Source organism: Rhamphochromis sp. 'chilingali' (genome assembly GCF_963969265.1).
Source record: "Rhamphochromis sp. 'chilingali' genome assembly, chromosome: 14".
NCBI lineage: Eukaryota > Metazoa > Chordata > Actinopteri > Cichliformes > Cichlidae > Rhamphochromis > Rhamphochromis sp. 'chilingali'.
Genome location: NC_137941.1, coordinates 16,490,356 through 16,508,265, shown reverse-complemented (window position 1 = coordinate 16,508,265; position 17,910 = coordinate 16,490,356). Strand labels below are relative to the sequence as shown.

At 40.2% G+C, this 17,910-nt stretch overlaps 3 protein-coding genes across 6 annotated transcripts in view; 2 read left to right on the top strand and 1 right to left on the bottom strand.

Moving 5' to 3' along the window:
- Positions 1–1,078: 1,078 nt before the first annotated feature.
- On the top strand, positions 1,079–4,355 carry LOC308410522 (ATP synthase subunit beta, mitochondrial-like). Its single transcript, XM_080903902.1, has 10 exons — positions 1,079–1,236; positions 1,752–1,925; positions 2,007–2,181; positions 2,365–2,486; positions 2,609–2,793; positions 2,920–3,078; positions 3,166–3,288; positions 3,372–3,584; positions 3,805–4,006; positions 4,106–4,355. Exons 1-10 carry the CDS (start codon positions 1,131–1,133, stop codon positions 4,201–4,203), a joined length of 1,557 nt encoding a protein of 518 aa, XP_080760028.1. The 5' UTR covers positions 1,079–1,130; the 3' UTR covers positions 4,204–4,355.
- Positions 3,789–7,829, bottom strand: LOC308410523 (coiled-coil domain-containing protein 89). Of its 3 annotated transcripts, none has more exons than XM_080903905.1 (8): positions 7,740–7,829; positions 6,053–6,525; positions 5,776–5,906; positions 5,574–5,710; positions 5,398–5,474; positions 4,679–4,778; positions 4,501–4,594; positions 3,789–3,966 (listed from the first exon to the last, which is right to left on the bottom strand). In XM_080903905.1, exons 2-7 carry the CDS (start codon positions 6,520–6,522, stop codon positions 4,508–4,510), a joined length of 1,002 nt encoding a protein of 333 aa, XP_080760031.1. In that variant the 5' UTR covers positions 6,523–6,525; positions 7,740–7,829; the 3' UTR covers positions 3,789–3,966; positions 4,501–4,507. The 3 variants fall into 3 exon arrangements, with proteins under 3 accessions (XP_080760031.1, XP_080760029.1, XP_080760030.1); XM_080903903.1 differs by having other exon boundaries at positions 7,608–7,822; XM_080903904.1 differs by having other exon boundaries at positions 7,635–7,822.
- Positions 7,830–8,528: 699 nt separating this feature from the next.
- Positions 8,529–17,910, top strand: part of lrp2a (low density lipoprotein receptor-related protein 2a) — a 54,684-nt gene continuing 45,302 nt past the window's right edge. For both annotated transcript variants that reach the window (XM_080903726.1, XM_080903725.1), the window contains exons 1-9: positions 8,529–8,677; positions 13,700–13,807; positions 14,109–14,231; positions 14,514–14,630; positions 15,051–15,161; positions 15,298–15,411; positions 15,501–15,617; positions 16,168–16,311; positions 16,425–16,544. In XM_080903726.1, coding sequence (XP_080759852.1) covers positions 8,608–8,677; positions 13,700–13,807; positions 14,109–14,231; positions 14,514–14,630; positions 15,051–15,161; positions 15,298–15,411; positions 15,501–15,617; positions 16,168–16,311; positions 16,425–16,544 — 1,024 coding nt within the window. In that variant the 5' untranslated portion in view covers positions 8,529–8,607. The remainder of the gene's footprint in view (positions 8,678–13,699; positions 13,808–14,108; positions 14,232–14,513; positions 14,631–15,050; positions 15,162–15,297; positions 15,412–15,500; positions 15,618–16,167; positions 16,312–16,424; positions 16,545–17,910) is intronic.

Below are 17,910 nucleotides of genomic sequence, written 5' to 3'. Positions count from 1 at the left end.
AGTCTGTCGCAGGGCTAATAAATTTAAAATTTAATTTCAAATAATTCCAAACTTTTGAACTTATAGATGGCATAAAAACTCCAACTTATTTTCATTGGCAGAAACAAGTTCCACATTTCGCAGCACTGTCATATGTTCAGTCTCGGCTGTTGGCTTCATAAAGCATCTCTGCATCACACAGTGTGTTTTTATAAGCTGTAAAATTAGTTATATGCATTACTACTACAGTATCTCTTTCAAAATACACTATCCCAACCTATGTATGCAAGCACAATCTGACCTGAAGAGTTGTAGGGGCCATCTTCGCCTTCATTTGATAGGCAAAGACAGACATTAAAGCCAGACATAAAGGCAGGGTGAGAAAGAATGACATGGAGGAAATCACCATGATCCCAAGCCGCTGCAGCTTTTCAGCATTCAGGTTATCCACTTAACCAAGTGAGCAACAGCAGTCCCCCAACAGATAAGATTTGAGGTGTTCCTTCGTACTCATCTCATCATGAATTTTCACAAAATGCTGAATTTATCTAATTTATTAACATGTAATTTTATTACACAAGTTAAATTTAATGGATAGTTTATACAAATAACTTTTTCCTTGATGAATTGTTTGAATAAATAAACCTTTGATTTGATATGTTTCAGTTGCACTTCATTCAAAATTATTGCTTCAATATTATTATAATTAATGCTTGAGAGGGTGAAGAATCATTTTTGTGAGTGAATAAAACTAAACTCCTAATATTAAGCTGGCAAACTAACTTGCAGCCATAATCAGCATTCCTAAGCCTTTTTTATTTACAGTTGACCCCAATTAATAAATACATAAATAAATTTTTTTTTAAAAATCTGCTGACCAATAACTCCCCCTTTAATTAAACTCCCAGTTAAAAATCCAGTCCAAACCTTTCAGTTGGAGTAAATCTATATACAGGGAGTAGTTGGCCTGTGAAGGACTAATTCCCTTTACCTGTATCGCGACTGTATGTTATTGGAAATGTCGGCTCTGCCCTCTAGCGGTGTATGAAGGCATAAAATCAACTCATACCGCACATGCTCAGAAGGGCCCGGTTCAGCGGTTAGAGATCTGCCATAAGCAGAGTGCGCCGTCACCTTCAGCCATCTTAACCATGTTGGGTGCCTTGGGACGGTGCTGCAGCGGGTCTCTGCAGGCTCTGAAGCCTGGCTTCAGCTCTCTGAAGACAATCCCCGGGAGAAATGCGGCTCTCTATTCCAGTAAGTAAAGTTTAAAACTGTGGCCGACTGTCAGCATTATGTGTCGCTTGTTACTACAGCCAGTAGATGCGAACCCGGCGGAACAGGCCTGTACCATTAAGGCTCCATTCATTGAAGATCAGTGGGTATTTTAGCCAAACAAAGGATCTAAAATATGAGCGAACCAGTTATTTAGGCATGTTTTTGCTTCAGGTATTTGTCTTTACTCCTGATATGTTTTACTTCGCTGTCTTCCATGAATGACCTTCGTAAGCGGGTCATTGTTTTGCCACAGACCCTGTGCTCTCGTTGTTCCAAAGTTTTAGTTAGTCTGTGTGCTTCAGTTACAACAGAATACGGAAGTGCATTTAAGAAAACCTAAAAATGTGGCAGTATTTTATAGGCAGGCAGTTAATTTGCCTGCCCTCTAGATGTACTTCAGTTCACTTGCATAGGTTAATTTAGTATGCATGGTCTCTCTGGGAAGCATGAACTGTTGCTGTCATGTGCTGCCATTCATTTCACTGTCCTTTCAGGCAGGGGTTATGCTGCCCCAGCTGCTCAGGCTTCGCTGGCCAATGGCCGGATAGTAGCTGTGATTGGTGCTGTGGTGGATGTCCAGTTTGATGAGGGCCTGCCTCCCATTCTCAATGCCCTGGAGGTGGCAGGCCGTGAGAGCCGGCTGGTGCTGGAGGTGGCACAGCATCTCGGTGAGTGTGCTGAAACGAGCCAGCTCAACGCTCCAGAGTGAATATTTGTCCTTTAATGTCTTTCTTTGTACATTCATTCAGGTGAAAACACAGTCAGAACCATCGCCATGGACGGTACTGAGGGTCTGGTCCGTGGTCAGAAGGTTCTTGACACTGGAGCTCCCATTCGGATTCCCGTGGGCCCCGAGACCTTGGGCAGGATTATGAATGTCATCGGAGAACCCATTGATGAGAGGGGTCCAATTAGTACAAAGCAGTGAGTATTGAAAGGATTCAAACTTTTCCACCCTCTGTGAATATCTCAGCTTTTGTCTGTTTTACTCAAATAAGAGTTAAAATGTGTCTTTACTATTAATGGGTTTGACAGATGATAAAGCACACATGGCACCTGTCTTATTCAATTGTAAGCATGTTTACAATAACAAACATTACTTGGCAGGACTGCTCCTATTCATGCTGAAGCCCCTGAGTTCACTGACATGAGTGTGGAGCAGGAGATCCTGGTGACTGGCATCAAAGTGGTAGATCTGCTGGCACCCTACGCCAAGGGTGGAAAGATCGGTTTGTTGATTTTTTATTTATTTTTTATTTTATTTTATTATTTTTTTTATAAAATCCACATTTATTTTTTCACACAAGAATTCCTTGTTAATTTATTATTGTGTATGCGTCATTCCTTAAAGGTCTGTTTGGTGGTGCTGGTGTTGGCAAGACTGTGTTGATTATGGAGCTGATCAACAATGTGGCGAAGGCTCACGGTGGTTACTCTGTGTTTGCTGGAGTGGGCGAGAGAACCCGTGAAGGAAATGACTTGTACCATGAGATGATTGAGTCTGGTGTCATTAACCTGAAGGACACGACCTCAAAGGTCAGAGCCTTTTAACAAGTTAGCTGTTAAAACATACGTAGTCATTGTATTGTAGCAGTAAAAGTTTGGTTTTTAGCTCTGCTGTTGGATTTCAGTTTCCTGGGACTCTTGCATCGTGTTTCTCAGGTGGCACTGGTGTACGGTCAGATGAACGAGCCTCCAGGTGCTCGTGCGAGAGTTGCCCTGACCGGTTTGACTGTTGCAGAATACTTCCGCGATCAGGAGGGACAGGACGTGCTCCTCTTTATTGACAACATCTTTAGGTTTACCCAGGCTGGATCAGAGGTTTGAAATGGAATAAATAAAAAATACTTTTTGTTAGACCTAATAGTTATGTCATCTCACTTTAATATTTATATCATTATCCTTTAGGTGTCTGCTCTGTTGGGTCGTATCCCTTCTGCCGTGGGTTACCAGCCAACACTGGCCACTGATATGGGTACAATGCAGGAGAGAATCACCACCACTAAGAAAGGCTCCATCACCTCAGTACAAGTAAGAATTCCCAGGATGCTAATCCTAATTACATGTCAGCATGCTCTTGTTTTCTGGTTTATTTAAACTGATTTGTATTGCAGGCTATTTATGTGCCTGCTGATGACTTGACTGACCCCGCTCCAGCTACCACTTTTGCTCACTTGGATGCGACAACCGTGCTGTCCCGCGCTATCGCCGAGCTTGGTATCTATCCTGCTGTGGATCCCCTAGATTCAACTTCCCGCATCATGGACCCCAATATTGTTGGTTCTGAACACTACGATGTTGCCCGTGGTGTGCAGAAAATTCTTCAGGTAAGCTGTATGCCATAACAATTTATTAATAACAAACAATCAATACAAAAGGCAAAAACTAATGACTGTTTCTTTCTTTCTTTCTTTCTTTCTTTCTTTCTTTCTTTCTTTCTTTCTTTCTTTCTTTCTTTCTTTCTTTCTTTCTTTCTTTCTTTCTTTCTTTCTTTCTTTCTTTCTTTCTTTCTTTCTTTCTTTCTTTCTTTCTTTCTTTCTTTTGTAGGACTATAAGTCATTACAGGACATCATTGCTATCCTTGGTATGGATGAATTGTCTGAGGAGGACAAGTTAACTGTAGCACGTGCACGCAAGATCCAGCGTTTCCTGTCTCAGCCCTTCCAGGTAGCTGAAGTCTTTACCGGTCATTTGGGCAAGCTGGTCCCTCTGAAGGAAACAATCAAAGGCTTTAAGAGCATTCTAGGAGGTAAAGTGCACCACTGATATAAAGACATTTTTTAAATGGCATCAACTTGGTGTGCTTTTTATAGTAATGGTTATTGTTGTTTTTTTTTTTCTCTTCAAGGTGAATATGATGCCTTGCCAGAACAGGCTTTCTACATGGTGGGCCCCATTGAAGAAGTAGTCCAAAAGGCTGAGAAACTGGCCGAGGAACATGCGTAAACGATATCTTTCTGAGGCCGGAAAGTTTTGAGATGAACATTTGTACAGTGTAATTTCTATTTGAGGAACTTCTAATGTGTCATGCTAAGTATGTTTGTTGTGGTTCCATTTCTCTGGAAGATTAAATTAAAAAAAAAAAAAAAAAAAAAAAAGTAAATTTGTGTTGTATCCATGGCTTCTTTTCTTTCTTTCTTTCTTTCTTTCTTTTTTTTCCCCCACCCTTCCCTCGAAATTGTCCACAAACATGCATACTTGTTCACAATAAATAAAAACCATCATACTGATTAGAAAACATACCAGATGTTTATCCAATTATGTGGCGCAGCTTCCTATTCAGCTCCCTTTCCTGTGTGAGGAGGCTGTCACTGTGTTCCTTGAAAGCGTCGAAATCCTGTGAAAATGAAACATTTGGAACATGTTCTCAGCCTCAGTTTGGGCGACCATGAAATTTTGCAGACTGCCTATTTCAATGCACCTCTTTTAGCTTCTCGAACTTTCTCACAGATTGATCGAGAGCAGACTGGAGGGACTTCACTCTTGCATCTTTGTTAACAGCTTCTACTTCACGTGCAAATCTGAAAGTCGAGAACAAACGGAAGATCGCTCTCATTTGTGCTTCAGTCTTTCTGTGCGTGATCCTGGAAATAAATCTTAGTATGCCATGTTGAAGGATGTCGCAATTCCTAAAGTGTGTTAAGAAGAGAGAGGCTCGCTTACAGAAGTAAAAATGAAGGATGCATTTTTACCTTCAGTGTATAAAAGGTGAAGCACACAACTGGAATAGACAAATCACAGAGGAAGGAGTCCCTAAACTAATTGTCTGTATTTATAACTTTTTTCATTTATTTAAGATGATCAAACTTTCTGGCCTTCACTGTCACTGTGATTAAGAAACTTAGATATACCTTGTCATGTTGTAAATTAAAAGAATCGATCAATATAAAAGAATAGCATGAGGACTGCAACACTGGAGATCATAAAGTCTTAGTCCTGCAGTGCTGTAAGTAGCATAACAAAATTTATAGTGCAGATGTTAAACATTCTCATTTGACACTTTAAAGTGATGGCTTGAGGCAAAACTGATACTTCTCTAGTGGGAAGGGCTAAGACACGAGGACAGGAGTAGAGGAGAAAATAAGAAAGTCAGTTAAACTTTAAAGTCTTAGAGCAATGTAACGTGAGCACTGTTAGTACCTCTCCAATGCCTCCAGTTGCACTTTCTTCTCTTCTTTGCATTTTGTCTCCAGGTTCTGGATTTCCTCCTGTTTCTCCTGCATTTAAGAGCAGTTTGTATGTTAATGAAGCCATTCATTCATTCATGAGCATTTGTGTGTGTTTATTAGTTAGAACAATGCTGTTTTTTTATTGACCTGTATCACTTTGCCTCTTTCCATAGAAAGACACAAAAACTTGTCCTTCTCCTTCATGAGACTTGTTATCCTTTCTCTCATTTTGATTTCATTCAAAGCTTGCTGTTCTTCAGCCTCTTGTAGCTGCAGCTTCAGTTCTGTTTGCAGAAAGAAAGACATTATTTTGTAAACTGTAGAGATAGACCTATAGTTTTCTACGCACCTTTGCAGTTGTCCACAGCCTCTTTGTGCTGCTGGTGTGCATCCTGTAGCTCATTGATTAGTGATGTTTCCCTGGCTATATGCAGATTTTCTTGTCCCAGGAGTTCCATCTGGCATCCAGCTAATTTCTCCCTTAAGTTTTAGTGTAAAACAATTCAAAAGAAATTAACAACTATATATTTAATGATTTTTATTACTGTTCAATAATTCTTGTTTTTCAAAAGTCTGAGATTGAATCTCAATAGATTCAAGCATTAGAGTTAATTAGAGTTAATTACCGATATTCCTTTCTCTTGTGTGCATATTTCTCTATCTGCCGTTTAACTTCTTCCTCCAGTTTTTGCACTAACACTTGGCTGTCATGTAACCTCTGTGAGAAAAGCGATTCATTCTCTGACTGCAGCTTTTCGTTTTCGAGTTTTAACTGGCTGTTATGATTTTTATACTCCTCCATGAAAGCAATAATTGCTTGATTGTTGGCAGCTAAATCCATAAATCTTTTCTCCAGTATCTTTGATTTGTTCCTTTCCTCTTCCAGTTCTTTCTGACAGCGTGCCACTTGGTCCTCATGCTCTGCATTGATTTTCTGCAGGGCTTGATATCGGAGAAACACCTCGTCGGCTCTGTTTTTCAGAATGCAGATCAAACTTGACTGCTCATCTACTCTGGACCTCAACATCTTTTCCTCTGTTAGATCCTCCGTGGGAAGACTTTGAAGTTTCCCAGGTGACTTCTGAATGCAGTCCATATGCTGTGAACAAAGGGAAGAAACCTAATGTTAAAACATGGCAATAACTTCTCTCACACCAATCTGACAAGGCAGGCAGCTGTCCATCCTGAGCCTGTGTGTTTAGGCATGTAGACATGGTTAATTCAACCTTCTCCTTAGTTAAAACTCAGCATCAAAATGGGGACGAAAAGCAATTTAAGTATTTTAAATAGTTCAATTCATGATTCAGCAATTTAAGTAGTTCAAATAACCAGATGACTTGTGGAAAAGCATCTCTGAATGCAGAGCATATTAAAACACTGAAGCAGATTGTCTTGACCATTTTAAATGGGGACAAGTCAGCTGGTGAGTGTATTTAACTCAGGGATGTCAAAGTCATTTTACATCGTTGGCCACAAACAGCCCACTTTGATCTCAGCCAGTGAAACTCCAATTTTAGTCAATGTAAAAAGAAATTTACTACACATTTAATCAATGAGATATCTTAATACAAGACAAAGAAGAGAAATTTCAACAGTATGTCTCAGTTTTTCTACTACATGCGTAGTAATTGAAAGATAATCTGTCAGCATGACTCTTTGGGCTTCAATTGTAAGAAGTAAATGTATAAAATTTCAGTCTATAAAATAATTACTTTGCTGTTACGTGAATGGCCATGGGATGAGATATTTATAATAAGGCAAAGTTGTAAAAGACACCTAACAATATTGGAGCCTTCGCCGGGCTGATTCTGGCCTTACGTTTGACACCCCAGGTCTGACTATTAACTATAGCGGTTAAATGTACTAAGTACAGTGCTATTGTTGTAGAGCAATTGCTCATAATTTTCTTTAAGTACACTATTGGGCTAAATGTACTTCTGCGACTAAACACTTTTAGGTAATTAACGGTTTTAGATACTCTGCGCATCTTAAAAGATCGCTAGCTTATACTTTTTATGTTACCCATCTCTTATTATTCTTTTTTTAGCATGTTTCCAGTTTATTCACACACTTAGCTCACTTAGCTTAAATTTATTCCTCATTTAAAGCATTTAAGTAATACAGCAGTACTTAAAGTTAAGAATTGTCGAGAAAGTAAACTTAGTATTAGTTTGAACTAACTTTTTTGTTTTGCTTTTTTAAACACACCTTCACCTCGCTGCCCTCCATCTTCATGTTTTCCTCTGCATTGCTCTGTGAAACTGCCATGTCGAGTTCATATAATACAGATTTTCAGTCACATTTTTTCCGTACCTAACTTCCACTTTTCGTTGAAAATATCTTTTAAAAGTCTCGGTAGTTTCGGTTGCACCGTCGCTAATGGCAACCATCTTTGAACCGCCCTTTCTTCTGATTTATCGAGTCCCACTATTCGGCCGCATGAGGGCGATGTTGAGCTTATTATCGGCCGCCAACTTGGTTAACAGTAGGTTTTCTTTTTTTTAAAAAAAAACCATTATTATTATTATTTTAGTAGTAGCAGTTTATATTTTTTATTTATTTATTTTATTTTTTTTGATGATTGCATTTTTCCGTGGCGCTAAATTTGTATATTTTTATTTTAGGGAGATCATTACACCATAATTCCGTTAGTTTACCATTAGATAATCTAATAATCGTTTGACCTCCTTTTGCAAAGCACCGTTACAAAGACTCTTAACAAAGTGCATGTTTGTCGTCATATGTGCCAGAAACATGGCCCTTGCTCGGGCTCTAACCAACCATACTGGGATTAAGTTCTCTGCCTGGGCCTTCTTGGACGCCCTAGAAGGCCTTGTTGTAGTTGCATGCTTTTTTATTTAGTCGCCCACTCTTTATTTTTCCCCCCAAGAACCAGTAGGCACCCATTTCAATCCCTAAATCAAAGTGATAGCCCGCTGAGAGTGAAAAATCACTGGCACTGGGACGAGTCGGACCTTACTCGGCATTATGCAGATTCCAGAGCCCAGAGGGATTTATCGTGAGGGCCGAGGCTGGGTTGGGGGAGCGGCTGTCCTGGCCTTTGTGCACGCCCCTTTTCATCAACTAGCGGGCCAAGAAAGACAGAGGAAAGCAACAGCATCCCAGCCCCAGTCCTTACAGCTCCTCCATCTGCACAGCGGAGCTGGACGGACCAGCCAGGATGTGGAGAGCACTGCTACTTAAATTCCTTTTTGTCCTTATATGCTGTGTTACATGGCACCACTCTGAAGGTAAGTACTGTGATTTTTTTAAACTTTTTTTTCTCTGTCCACACAGGATGTTAGCTGAATGACTCATTGAGGAACTGCATAACTGCTGCGCTGCACTGCACTTGTTGCACATAGGAAAAAAATATGAGAAAACTGAAAATCAATCATATTTGATGGAATTTAAAGAGCAAAAGAAGGTGGAAATAGTATTGTTAATTCAAAAGCCTTTGGTTTAGTGCCTGCACTCAGGATGATACTGTATTTTTATTTATTTATTTATTTTTAATTTAGCCACCAGGTAAAGTAATTCTGTCTGTGGCGCTAAATGCTTTTACACATAGTATTACTTTAAAGGTTGAGCACAAAGCCTTCCTCACACCGATTGGAAGTTATCTTGAGGAACTTTTGCCTGAGCTTTACTGTTGCTAGGTAACGGAAAAGAGCATGTGACTTACAGGCAATCTGCGAGGACTGTGGGCCACTGGTACAAGTCTCATTCAGTGGAGCAGATTTTACGCTGCAAACCCACCGATTCGGCTCAGATTCCAGCTTTATTTTCTAATGCAAGAGAGAGAGAGAGAGACACACACACACACACACACATGAAAAAAAAGCTCACACACTGCTCTTTATACGTGACAGTCTCATGCTTGTCTGTTGTGTTAGGAACACGGCTAAGATCTTACTTCTCAAATTGTAATCTGCTTTCTTTTTGCTCAACCCTTAGTATGTAAGCTCCTTACTGTGAATCAAGCAACTAATTACAGTGCAGCTGCTGCAGAAAGGAATCATTTCTAACCAAGAGAGAAACAGTTTCAAGTTTTTTTGTTTTTTAAATAAACCTAAAGTGAGGTCAATGCTACAGCTTTTTTATTTACTGTTATGAAATATCCTAGACCTATTTCCTCACTGGCTAAAAGGCAGAAAATCGGGCCTGTCTATGTAAAAAACCCAACAAAAAACAAAGACAATATAACTGTACCGTATAACTGAGACTGTAGCATTTTAAAAAAAATCACTTGGCATTTCCTTTGAATCTTGGCAGTTGCATGCAACTTGAAGATGAATTTTGCTGATGACAGCTGAAGGGCACAAAATGATGACTTGAGAAAAATAGCAGACGTCCAGCACACTTAGTCAGCTTGTGCATGTCGATCATTAGCTTGGATTAGTTGACTGCTTAAATATTATTTATTTATCTTTAACCTGAATTTATGAATGACCACTCCGTGTTAAACCATATTGCTGGACATTGCCTCCCTGGCTTCCCTGGCCTGCTTTGTCACTTAGAATATAAGATTGGTGATGGCTTGTTTTACTGTGAGGGGGGCAGGGTACTTTCTAATCTCTTCCTGATCCTCCACAAAAATCCTTTAGTTTGATAACTGTTTCTTCCAGGACCTTCTGGAAAACATTATCCAGGCCTTGAGCTTGATACTACTACTGAATGCTTACACTGGCATTAATAGCTAACGTGACTGTTTGAGAAGATTTCATGGTGTTGGTTTATTAACTATTATCTGCCATTTCTGCTGTTTTGGATGTGTTTTGTCAGCAAGTTGAGCTGTTATCTCCAATTATCATTTACCAGGGAATCTTAATAGCCTATTAGGCGCATAGTGCAAATTTTAATAGCTCTATAAATTGCTTTTATTTAAATATACTAGTAAACAACATGCAAATTGCAAGACAGATTACAGACTGAAACCTATTTTTAGTTCCAGTCTGTAATGACGTCAATAAAAATGTTTTCCTTCTTGTTGAAACTTTTCGAGACTTTTCAAGCTCAGCCAGCACGTGCACCTTAAACCTTGTGCCCGTGGCCAAGCGTCTTTCCGGTGTAGGAGCCTAAGTCTGCATGCTACAGTAACACTGCGGGAGAAACTGGAGCACAGTTGACACAAATTGAGAGCAAATCCTTTTGGTAGCTCCCCCGTTAAAGTCCACGTTAAAGACACCAAGGATGGAGTTTAGCCTCCAACCAGCTGCTTCGTGAGCTGTGACACACAGCGTAGAGGAGAAGTAAGATGTCCAGTAGCTGTGTTATTGGGTTGTGACAACTTAATTTATGATTCCTTTCACTTACTGTTTTGTTGGTCCATGCATCAAAAAGCTGAGCATTCCTCGATTCCAACCAGACCAAGGCTTTATTCCTCGCCCTATTTATGCCTTCCTTTTGTTCCCATGCCACTGCCAAAGCTGCCTCGTTTTTTGTTTTTTTTTAGACGTTTTTGAGTGTAGCACTAAGAGCCAAAGTCACTTGTTTGGCAATTGACTGCATTCTGCTGCATTGATTTCCATATGAAATGGGCAGCAGCACTTCGCTCTGACAGCGTTTCATGCTGCCAGCAGACGTTTTCTCAACTTTTCTCCGCTCACATCCATTGAGTGCAGAGGGCTGCACCAAAACAAGACGGCACTGATGAAAGCGTGAAGACTTCTTTTGACATACCCCATGTGACAAGAAAGAGATGTTTCACAACAGCAGTGGACAGACAAGTTTTTTTCTTTTTGTCAGAAGGTGGCATATAGTATGTTCTTCTCTGGTTCAGCAGCTTGTAAGGCTTACTTTCCTCTACTTTTTTTTAGGACGACACTTCAGAGTTACGAGTTTGCATCACTGCTCACACCTCTGTTGTGCCATTGTAATTTCACAGAGGGATTTATGGCGTTTGGAGGACTTCATTCGGAGGAAAATTCCACTCGTGCGCTTCTTTGTCGGGCGTTCTTATCCTCATCCTCAGACAGAGCAGTGCTCTTTCCTTCTGTGGGTTTAAGTTGCTAATTAGAAAAGACAAAGCCAGAAGGAAGGGGAAAGGAAAACAACAACATTACAGAAAAGCCTCAGCTAAAACTCTCATTAGAAAACACTCATCATCACCGCCCCCACACACACACACACTCACTTAAAAAAAGCATTCTTAATAAGACCTTTGCTTTGTCCTTGCTTAATTTTGACTGACTTTCTCAGTTTAACAACATAATTTAAGGATTTGGAAAAATGTTCTATTGTGAATGTAAGAAGAAACCTAACACAAGATAGTGCCGTTAAAGGTTCGGCATCAGTGCACGGTATCTGTCACCATTCCCAGAAGTAATGCTGTCAGGAAATACTGGCTGCATTTGAAAGCATCCAGTAGATTGGTTTCTTCCTGGCATACTGGCCTTTAAGGTGTCACTGTGTGCATTTATAGCGTCTATACACCTCTAGATTTATTTCAGTGGTAGAAGAAGTACTCCAAATACTTCTCTCTTTAAGTAAATAAGGAGAAATACATAAATGTTAAAAAACTTCATTGCAAGTAAATCTTCAGCATGAAAACTGATTTCAGATAAATGATGTAATGTAGTGCCAGCAAGATGTAGTCAAAGCAGAAGGCTATAAAAGAAGTGTTTGCCCTCCCTGAGTTAAGCATTGTTACATGTAATATCATTAGATAACTAATTGGCAAGCATCAATGGGTAAGCAGCATGCTACTTGCTTAAAAGTTCCCGAGTGAAGCATCATGTCACAATAAAAATTGTCACCTTAAAGTGTACTTACTTACAAATCACGATTATATTCTTATGTAAGTCTTAATGAAACATTTTTTCTGGAAAAATCACTTTCTTTTAGATGTTTACATTGATAAGATTGCGTCCAGTTTCACAGTCAATAGCAATCAATATATTTTTGTTATTATTTGTCATTCTTTTTTCTCTTTTTGAAACTCCTAGTTGTCCTGCACAGACAACACTTCTTTTTATCAGCGTATATATGCTGTTTTTGTTTAATATGCTGTTTTAGTCTTTTTGCTACTTGTGTCCTGCATCCAACGCTTCTTCCGTGCTATAGTTGAAACCTCCAGGATTATTGACTTGTAACAACGACCTCCTTTGAGCAAGTTTGTGAGCAATTTTATCATTAGTAAACTGAGCAGGAAAAAAGGTTTGCTTCCTGGATAGCTGCTGGCAGAGTTAAAAATGTGGCCCTTTTTTTTGTTGAGTTGTTTGTAAAGCAGTTAATTGGAGACAAGAAGGCAACCTACACAACTATTTTAGTGCAGAAGCACCGGCAGTGACCACACAACTGCTTTAGAAGCAATCTATCATTAAAATAGTCCATAACTCAAAGCAATGATAAACTCTTGGCGCTAAATATAGTCTGTGTTTCCTTTAAATAGCGTTTAGTACCATCACTCAACTGCCCGCTGGCTTTTCTGACCTTGCAGACACCTTTTCACTCAGTTAAAGCTGAATTGCACCATAAAAATGTTTCCTTGTGGCCAAAACCATTATTGTGAAATTGTAAAGGCATGATATAGGTTACTAAAGCCCTAGATTTTAGATAAAAACTCTCGATTTTTAAAAATTCTCAAGAAGGTATTTGATCAAAGGGGAACGTTGTTTTCAAAATGCTGGATAAGACAGGACAGAGACAGACCCCCAACCCTGAGCATGCACCACCAATCACCACCTCACACTTCCTCTCATAAAGAATTTGGGTTGAAATGGCTGCGGTACCACCCAGTACCAGTATTTATTCTAATTACATTTCTGACTGGACAGGAAAAGCATGCACCATAAATCAGGCTCTCAAAGAGCCCATCAAAATTGCACATTCCTATTTGAACGGGGTCTGATGGAGTGCTCTGCCTCTGAACTATGCTGCTTGAATCAATCTCTCCTGGTAAACGTCAGGGAAGGTAGAGCCATGGTACCTTATCTCTACCATTGCCCCTCAGTGAGAACATCAAAAGGAAGCTTGGGAAGAGCGCAGTGAAGGTTGTGTAACTGTCGGTTGGATGGCTGGCACGTTTGTCTCCAAGGCTCATCAATGCTGTTTGCAACAGACTATATCAGAGAACACCTACCCTCCCTCCCCATGGCCTGTTTTTCAATGCATATATAAAAGACAATTGATTCATAATTTATTTGTATTTATTTATGTTTTGTTTTGGACAGGATGACAAACAGGAATAGAACTAAAATTGAAATTTAACATAGAATGCACATTTTGGGGAAAAAAAGCTTAAGTTGAACTCAAGCTGTGATTGCATGCAGGATGTGAATTGGGGCAGTTCCGCTGCGGGACAGGTCGATGTATCCCCGGTGACTGGCACTGTGACGGGACGTCAGACTGCGTCGATGACTCTGATGAGCACGACTGCCGTGAGTTACTTATTAAATTGCATTTTTTGCCAATATGATGCCTGCAAAGGTTTTAATATTTCATGTACGATGCTTGTTAGATGTGAGTGCTTTCGGTAGTGGAAGGAACTAAATCCTGCTATCGATGAAAATATATTGCAATAAAGTGTTTCTGTGTGTACAGTAATTAGTAACGTTAGTGTGGTTGTAGCTAAGCACAAGTAAAGTATAAGTAATAAAAAAATACACTTGATCAGCAGTAAGATTTGTACTTTTGGATTTCATTCAGGAGGCGTAAGTAATGAAATGCTCTGTCTCACAGCTCAGGTAACGTGTGATAGCAACCATTTCCAGTGTCTGAGTGACGGCGAGTGTATCCCAAACCTATGGGTGTGTGACGATGAGGAAGACTGTGAGGATGGCTCAGATGAGAGGCAGCACTGCCGTGAGTATATTACATCATTATCAGATTATAAAGGGAGCTGTTCAGTGATTAAGTAAACTTATTAAAAAATACTTAGAATGAAATATTTGAAATAATTTGAATTCTTGCAAACATAAACTATGGCCATGTGGGATTGGACATTGAAATGATTAACAATGACCCCCCACATAGTCTGTGGGACTGAAGTAAGGTACGGTGATGACTTTTAAGTCCCTTTATCTACAATAAAATGAAATTTGAACTGCACATAGATGAATACAAACTTTTTTTATCTCTTCCTAGCTGGAAGGACATGCACCAGTGGCCAGTTCAGCTGCAGTAATGGTGCGTGCATCCCAGGAGAGTACCAATGTGACCGTCTGGCAGACTGCTCAGATGGTTCCGATGAGAGAAATTGCCGTAAGTCTTCTCCAAGGTGGTTCCCCCCACTTTTTTTTTTTTTTTTTATCTCAGGCTCCTGTGGCATTTTAATCAATTTGTTAAGATTAAGAGGCTCGCTGACTGACAGAATGGACCACAATATGCTTCTTGTTGTCAGAGGTTGATTGCAGATTCTTTGGTGGATTAGTCAAGCTGAAGTTCAGCTGCTATGCCATTATTGTGCCGACATGGTAGACTCGCAGCACTGCACACGGTGGTAATCTCACAGTTGCATAAAGAATGCTGTGGCAACTGCTGGTGCTGTGGTGGTGCTGTTAAATGTTAGTCTCTTATCCCTCCTATTCACAGAGCTTTTCACGTGTTAAAGGCTGAAAAGAGCACAGTTGTCAGGTTGATTTAAATGCATAACATTTGCCTGATGATGGGTTAATCTTACAGATTATCCCGAGTGTACACAGCTGAGGTGTGCCAATGGGGCCTGCTACAACCGGACCCAAAGATGTGACCAGATACTCGACTGCCGTGATGGCTCTGATGAGGCAAACTGCAGTAAGGAGACAATAAATTTTGGTGCTAATGCATGAAGTGAAAGACGTTTTGGGGTCTTCCAAAAATACAACCAGAAAGATGACAAAATCAACAAATCAAGCCCTTTTTTGTTCTCTTTCTGCTGTGATTTCTTTAGCACAGCGCTGCAATGCGGGCCTGTTTTCATGTCATAATGGGATGTGTGTCCCTCAACGCTACGTCTGTGACCACGACGATGACTGTGGAGACCGAAGCGATGAGCTTAACTGCAGTATGTGGCTCCTGTCACTGTCACCGTCACTAATTACAGTTATTTTGGTGCAGATAAACAAATGTCTTATTCCCCCCCTTGCTCTGCAGCATATCCTACATGTAGAGGCAACTACTTCACCTGTCCCAGTGGCCGCTGCATCCATCAAGTCTGGCTTTGTGATGGAGAGGATGACTGTGAAGATAATGCAGATGAAAAAGGCTGTGGTATGTATACAGTAGCTAAAAAAATCAGTCAACGTTTATCTGATTTATCTGTAAAATTAGAATGAGAAGCGTTGGTACTTTAGCTGGACAAATAGCATTGAAAGGGGTAAGAACTGGAGCTGTGTAAACCTGATTCATCTTTAGTCACCATGGTTGGTTTGGCTTAGAGTGATACTATGCCTGTGCTCCCTTAAGTGTGGTATTCAAATGCCTCTTTGTGGCACAAGATTGTGCAGCCCCCCAAAGTGCTTTAGAATTCCTCCACATGGCTGTGAAGAGTGTGTGTTTTTAAAGGATGGGCTGCAGAAGCTCTCTGAGCCCCCATGTGACCCCCCTCAAAACTCCACTCCTTTACGTCAATTTAAAGTGACAGCCATTTCCCGGACAATGACCCAGCCACAGTTTTCTTTAGATCAGAACCACTGAATATCTGTTCTATTCCCAACAACTGTACCACCTTTAAAACTTTTTCCAGCTCTGTTTTTTATTGTTGCTTTCCCTTTCTGTGCATAATCCTGCAAAGTGGATGAATTTCTTTTTTTATCTACAGATAATGTACAACGGGAGTGTTACCCAGGAGAATGGCCATGTCCATCTTCTGGCCTGTGCATCCCCTTGGACAAGCTTTGCGATGGGACGCCTAACTGTCCAGATGGAGAGGATGAAACGAACACCACTGCTGGACGCAACTGCAGTTAGTATCAACACAACCAGTGTTGTGTACTATTGAGTACACATTAGGAAATCTAATCTCACAAACGGTGTCACTGAAGAATATATCAGCAGTCAGGTTTCTTTTTTGGTCAGGTATTTGGAGATGTGCCTCCCTGAGCTGTGAGCATCACTGTCATGCTTCTCCTGGTGGTGGAACTTGTTCCTGTCCTTCTGGATACATTGTCAACAGCAACAACAGTCGCACATGTATAGGTAGATACTGTAGCTATCACTAACATCTTTGACTAAACAGTGGTATGGGTGAGTTGGGATTTTTTAAATGCTTTTCACTATGACAGAAATATGTTTCTTTTGCTATGTTTCTAAAAGCCAAACATGTGTAGTTTATGTTGACATCTTGATGCACCAAGTCATGTGACGGTAGAAGTATGAGTATATTTTGAACTGTTGTTTTTTTCAGGGTGATATGATTATATGGAATACATCTTTAACAACTTCAAAAACCAAAGATTGGGTGCACAAGTTTTCATTTATTTTGGATTTTCTCTCATCCACACAGGGTGAAAAGTATGCACACAGGCTCAAATATACACAGTGGTGTGAAAACGTTTTTGAGTTTCTGATTTCCAATGTTTTTTTCTGTTTGACACACTTAAATGTTTCAGATCATCAAACAAATTTAAATATCAGACAAACACAACACAAGCAAAAACAAAATGCAGTTTCTAAATTAAGGTGTTTATTATTAAGGGGAAAAAATCCAAACCTACATGGCCCTGTGTGAAAAAGTAATTGCCCCCTAATCCTAATAACTGGTTGGGCCACCCTTAGCAGCGACAACTGCAATCAAGCATTTGCGATAATTGGCAATGAGTCTTTTATAGCACCAGGGAGGAATTTTGGCTCAGTCTTCTTAGCAGAATTTTTTAATTCAGCCAGGTTGGAGGATTTTTGAGCATGAACCACCTTTTTAAGGTCATGCCACAGCATCTCAGTTGGATTCAGGTTTGGACTTCAACTAGGCCCCTTTAAAGTCTTCATGTTGTTTTTCTTAAGCCATTCAGAGGTGCTGGTGTGTTTTGGAACATTGTCCTGTGCATCAGCTTGGGTTCACGAACAGATGGACAGACATTCTCCTTCAGGATGTTTTGGTAGACAGCAGAATTCATGGTTGCAATTACCACAGCAAGTATTCCAGGTCCAGAGGCAGCAAAACAGCCCCAGACCATCATATTACCACCACCATATTTCGCTGTTGGTATGATGTTCCCTTTCTGAAATGCTGTGTTAGTTTTATGCCAGACGTAATGTGACACACACCTTCCAAAAAGTTCGGCGTTTGTTTCGTCGATCCACAGAGTATTTTCCTAAAAGCGTTTGTCTTGTCAAGATGTTTTTATGACAAATGTGAGAGGAGTGGGTTTATTCTTTCTCCCATGGATGCCAGTTTTGCCCAGTCTCTTTCTTATTGTTGAATCTTGAGCTCTGACCTTAACTTGTGACATGTGAAGCCTGTGGTTCTTTAATGTTGTTCTGGGTTCTTTTGTGACCTCTTGGATGAGTTCTTGCTGCGCTCTTGGAGTACTTTTGGTAGGCTGGTAACTTCTGGGAAGGCTCA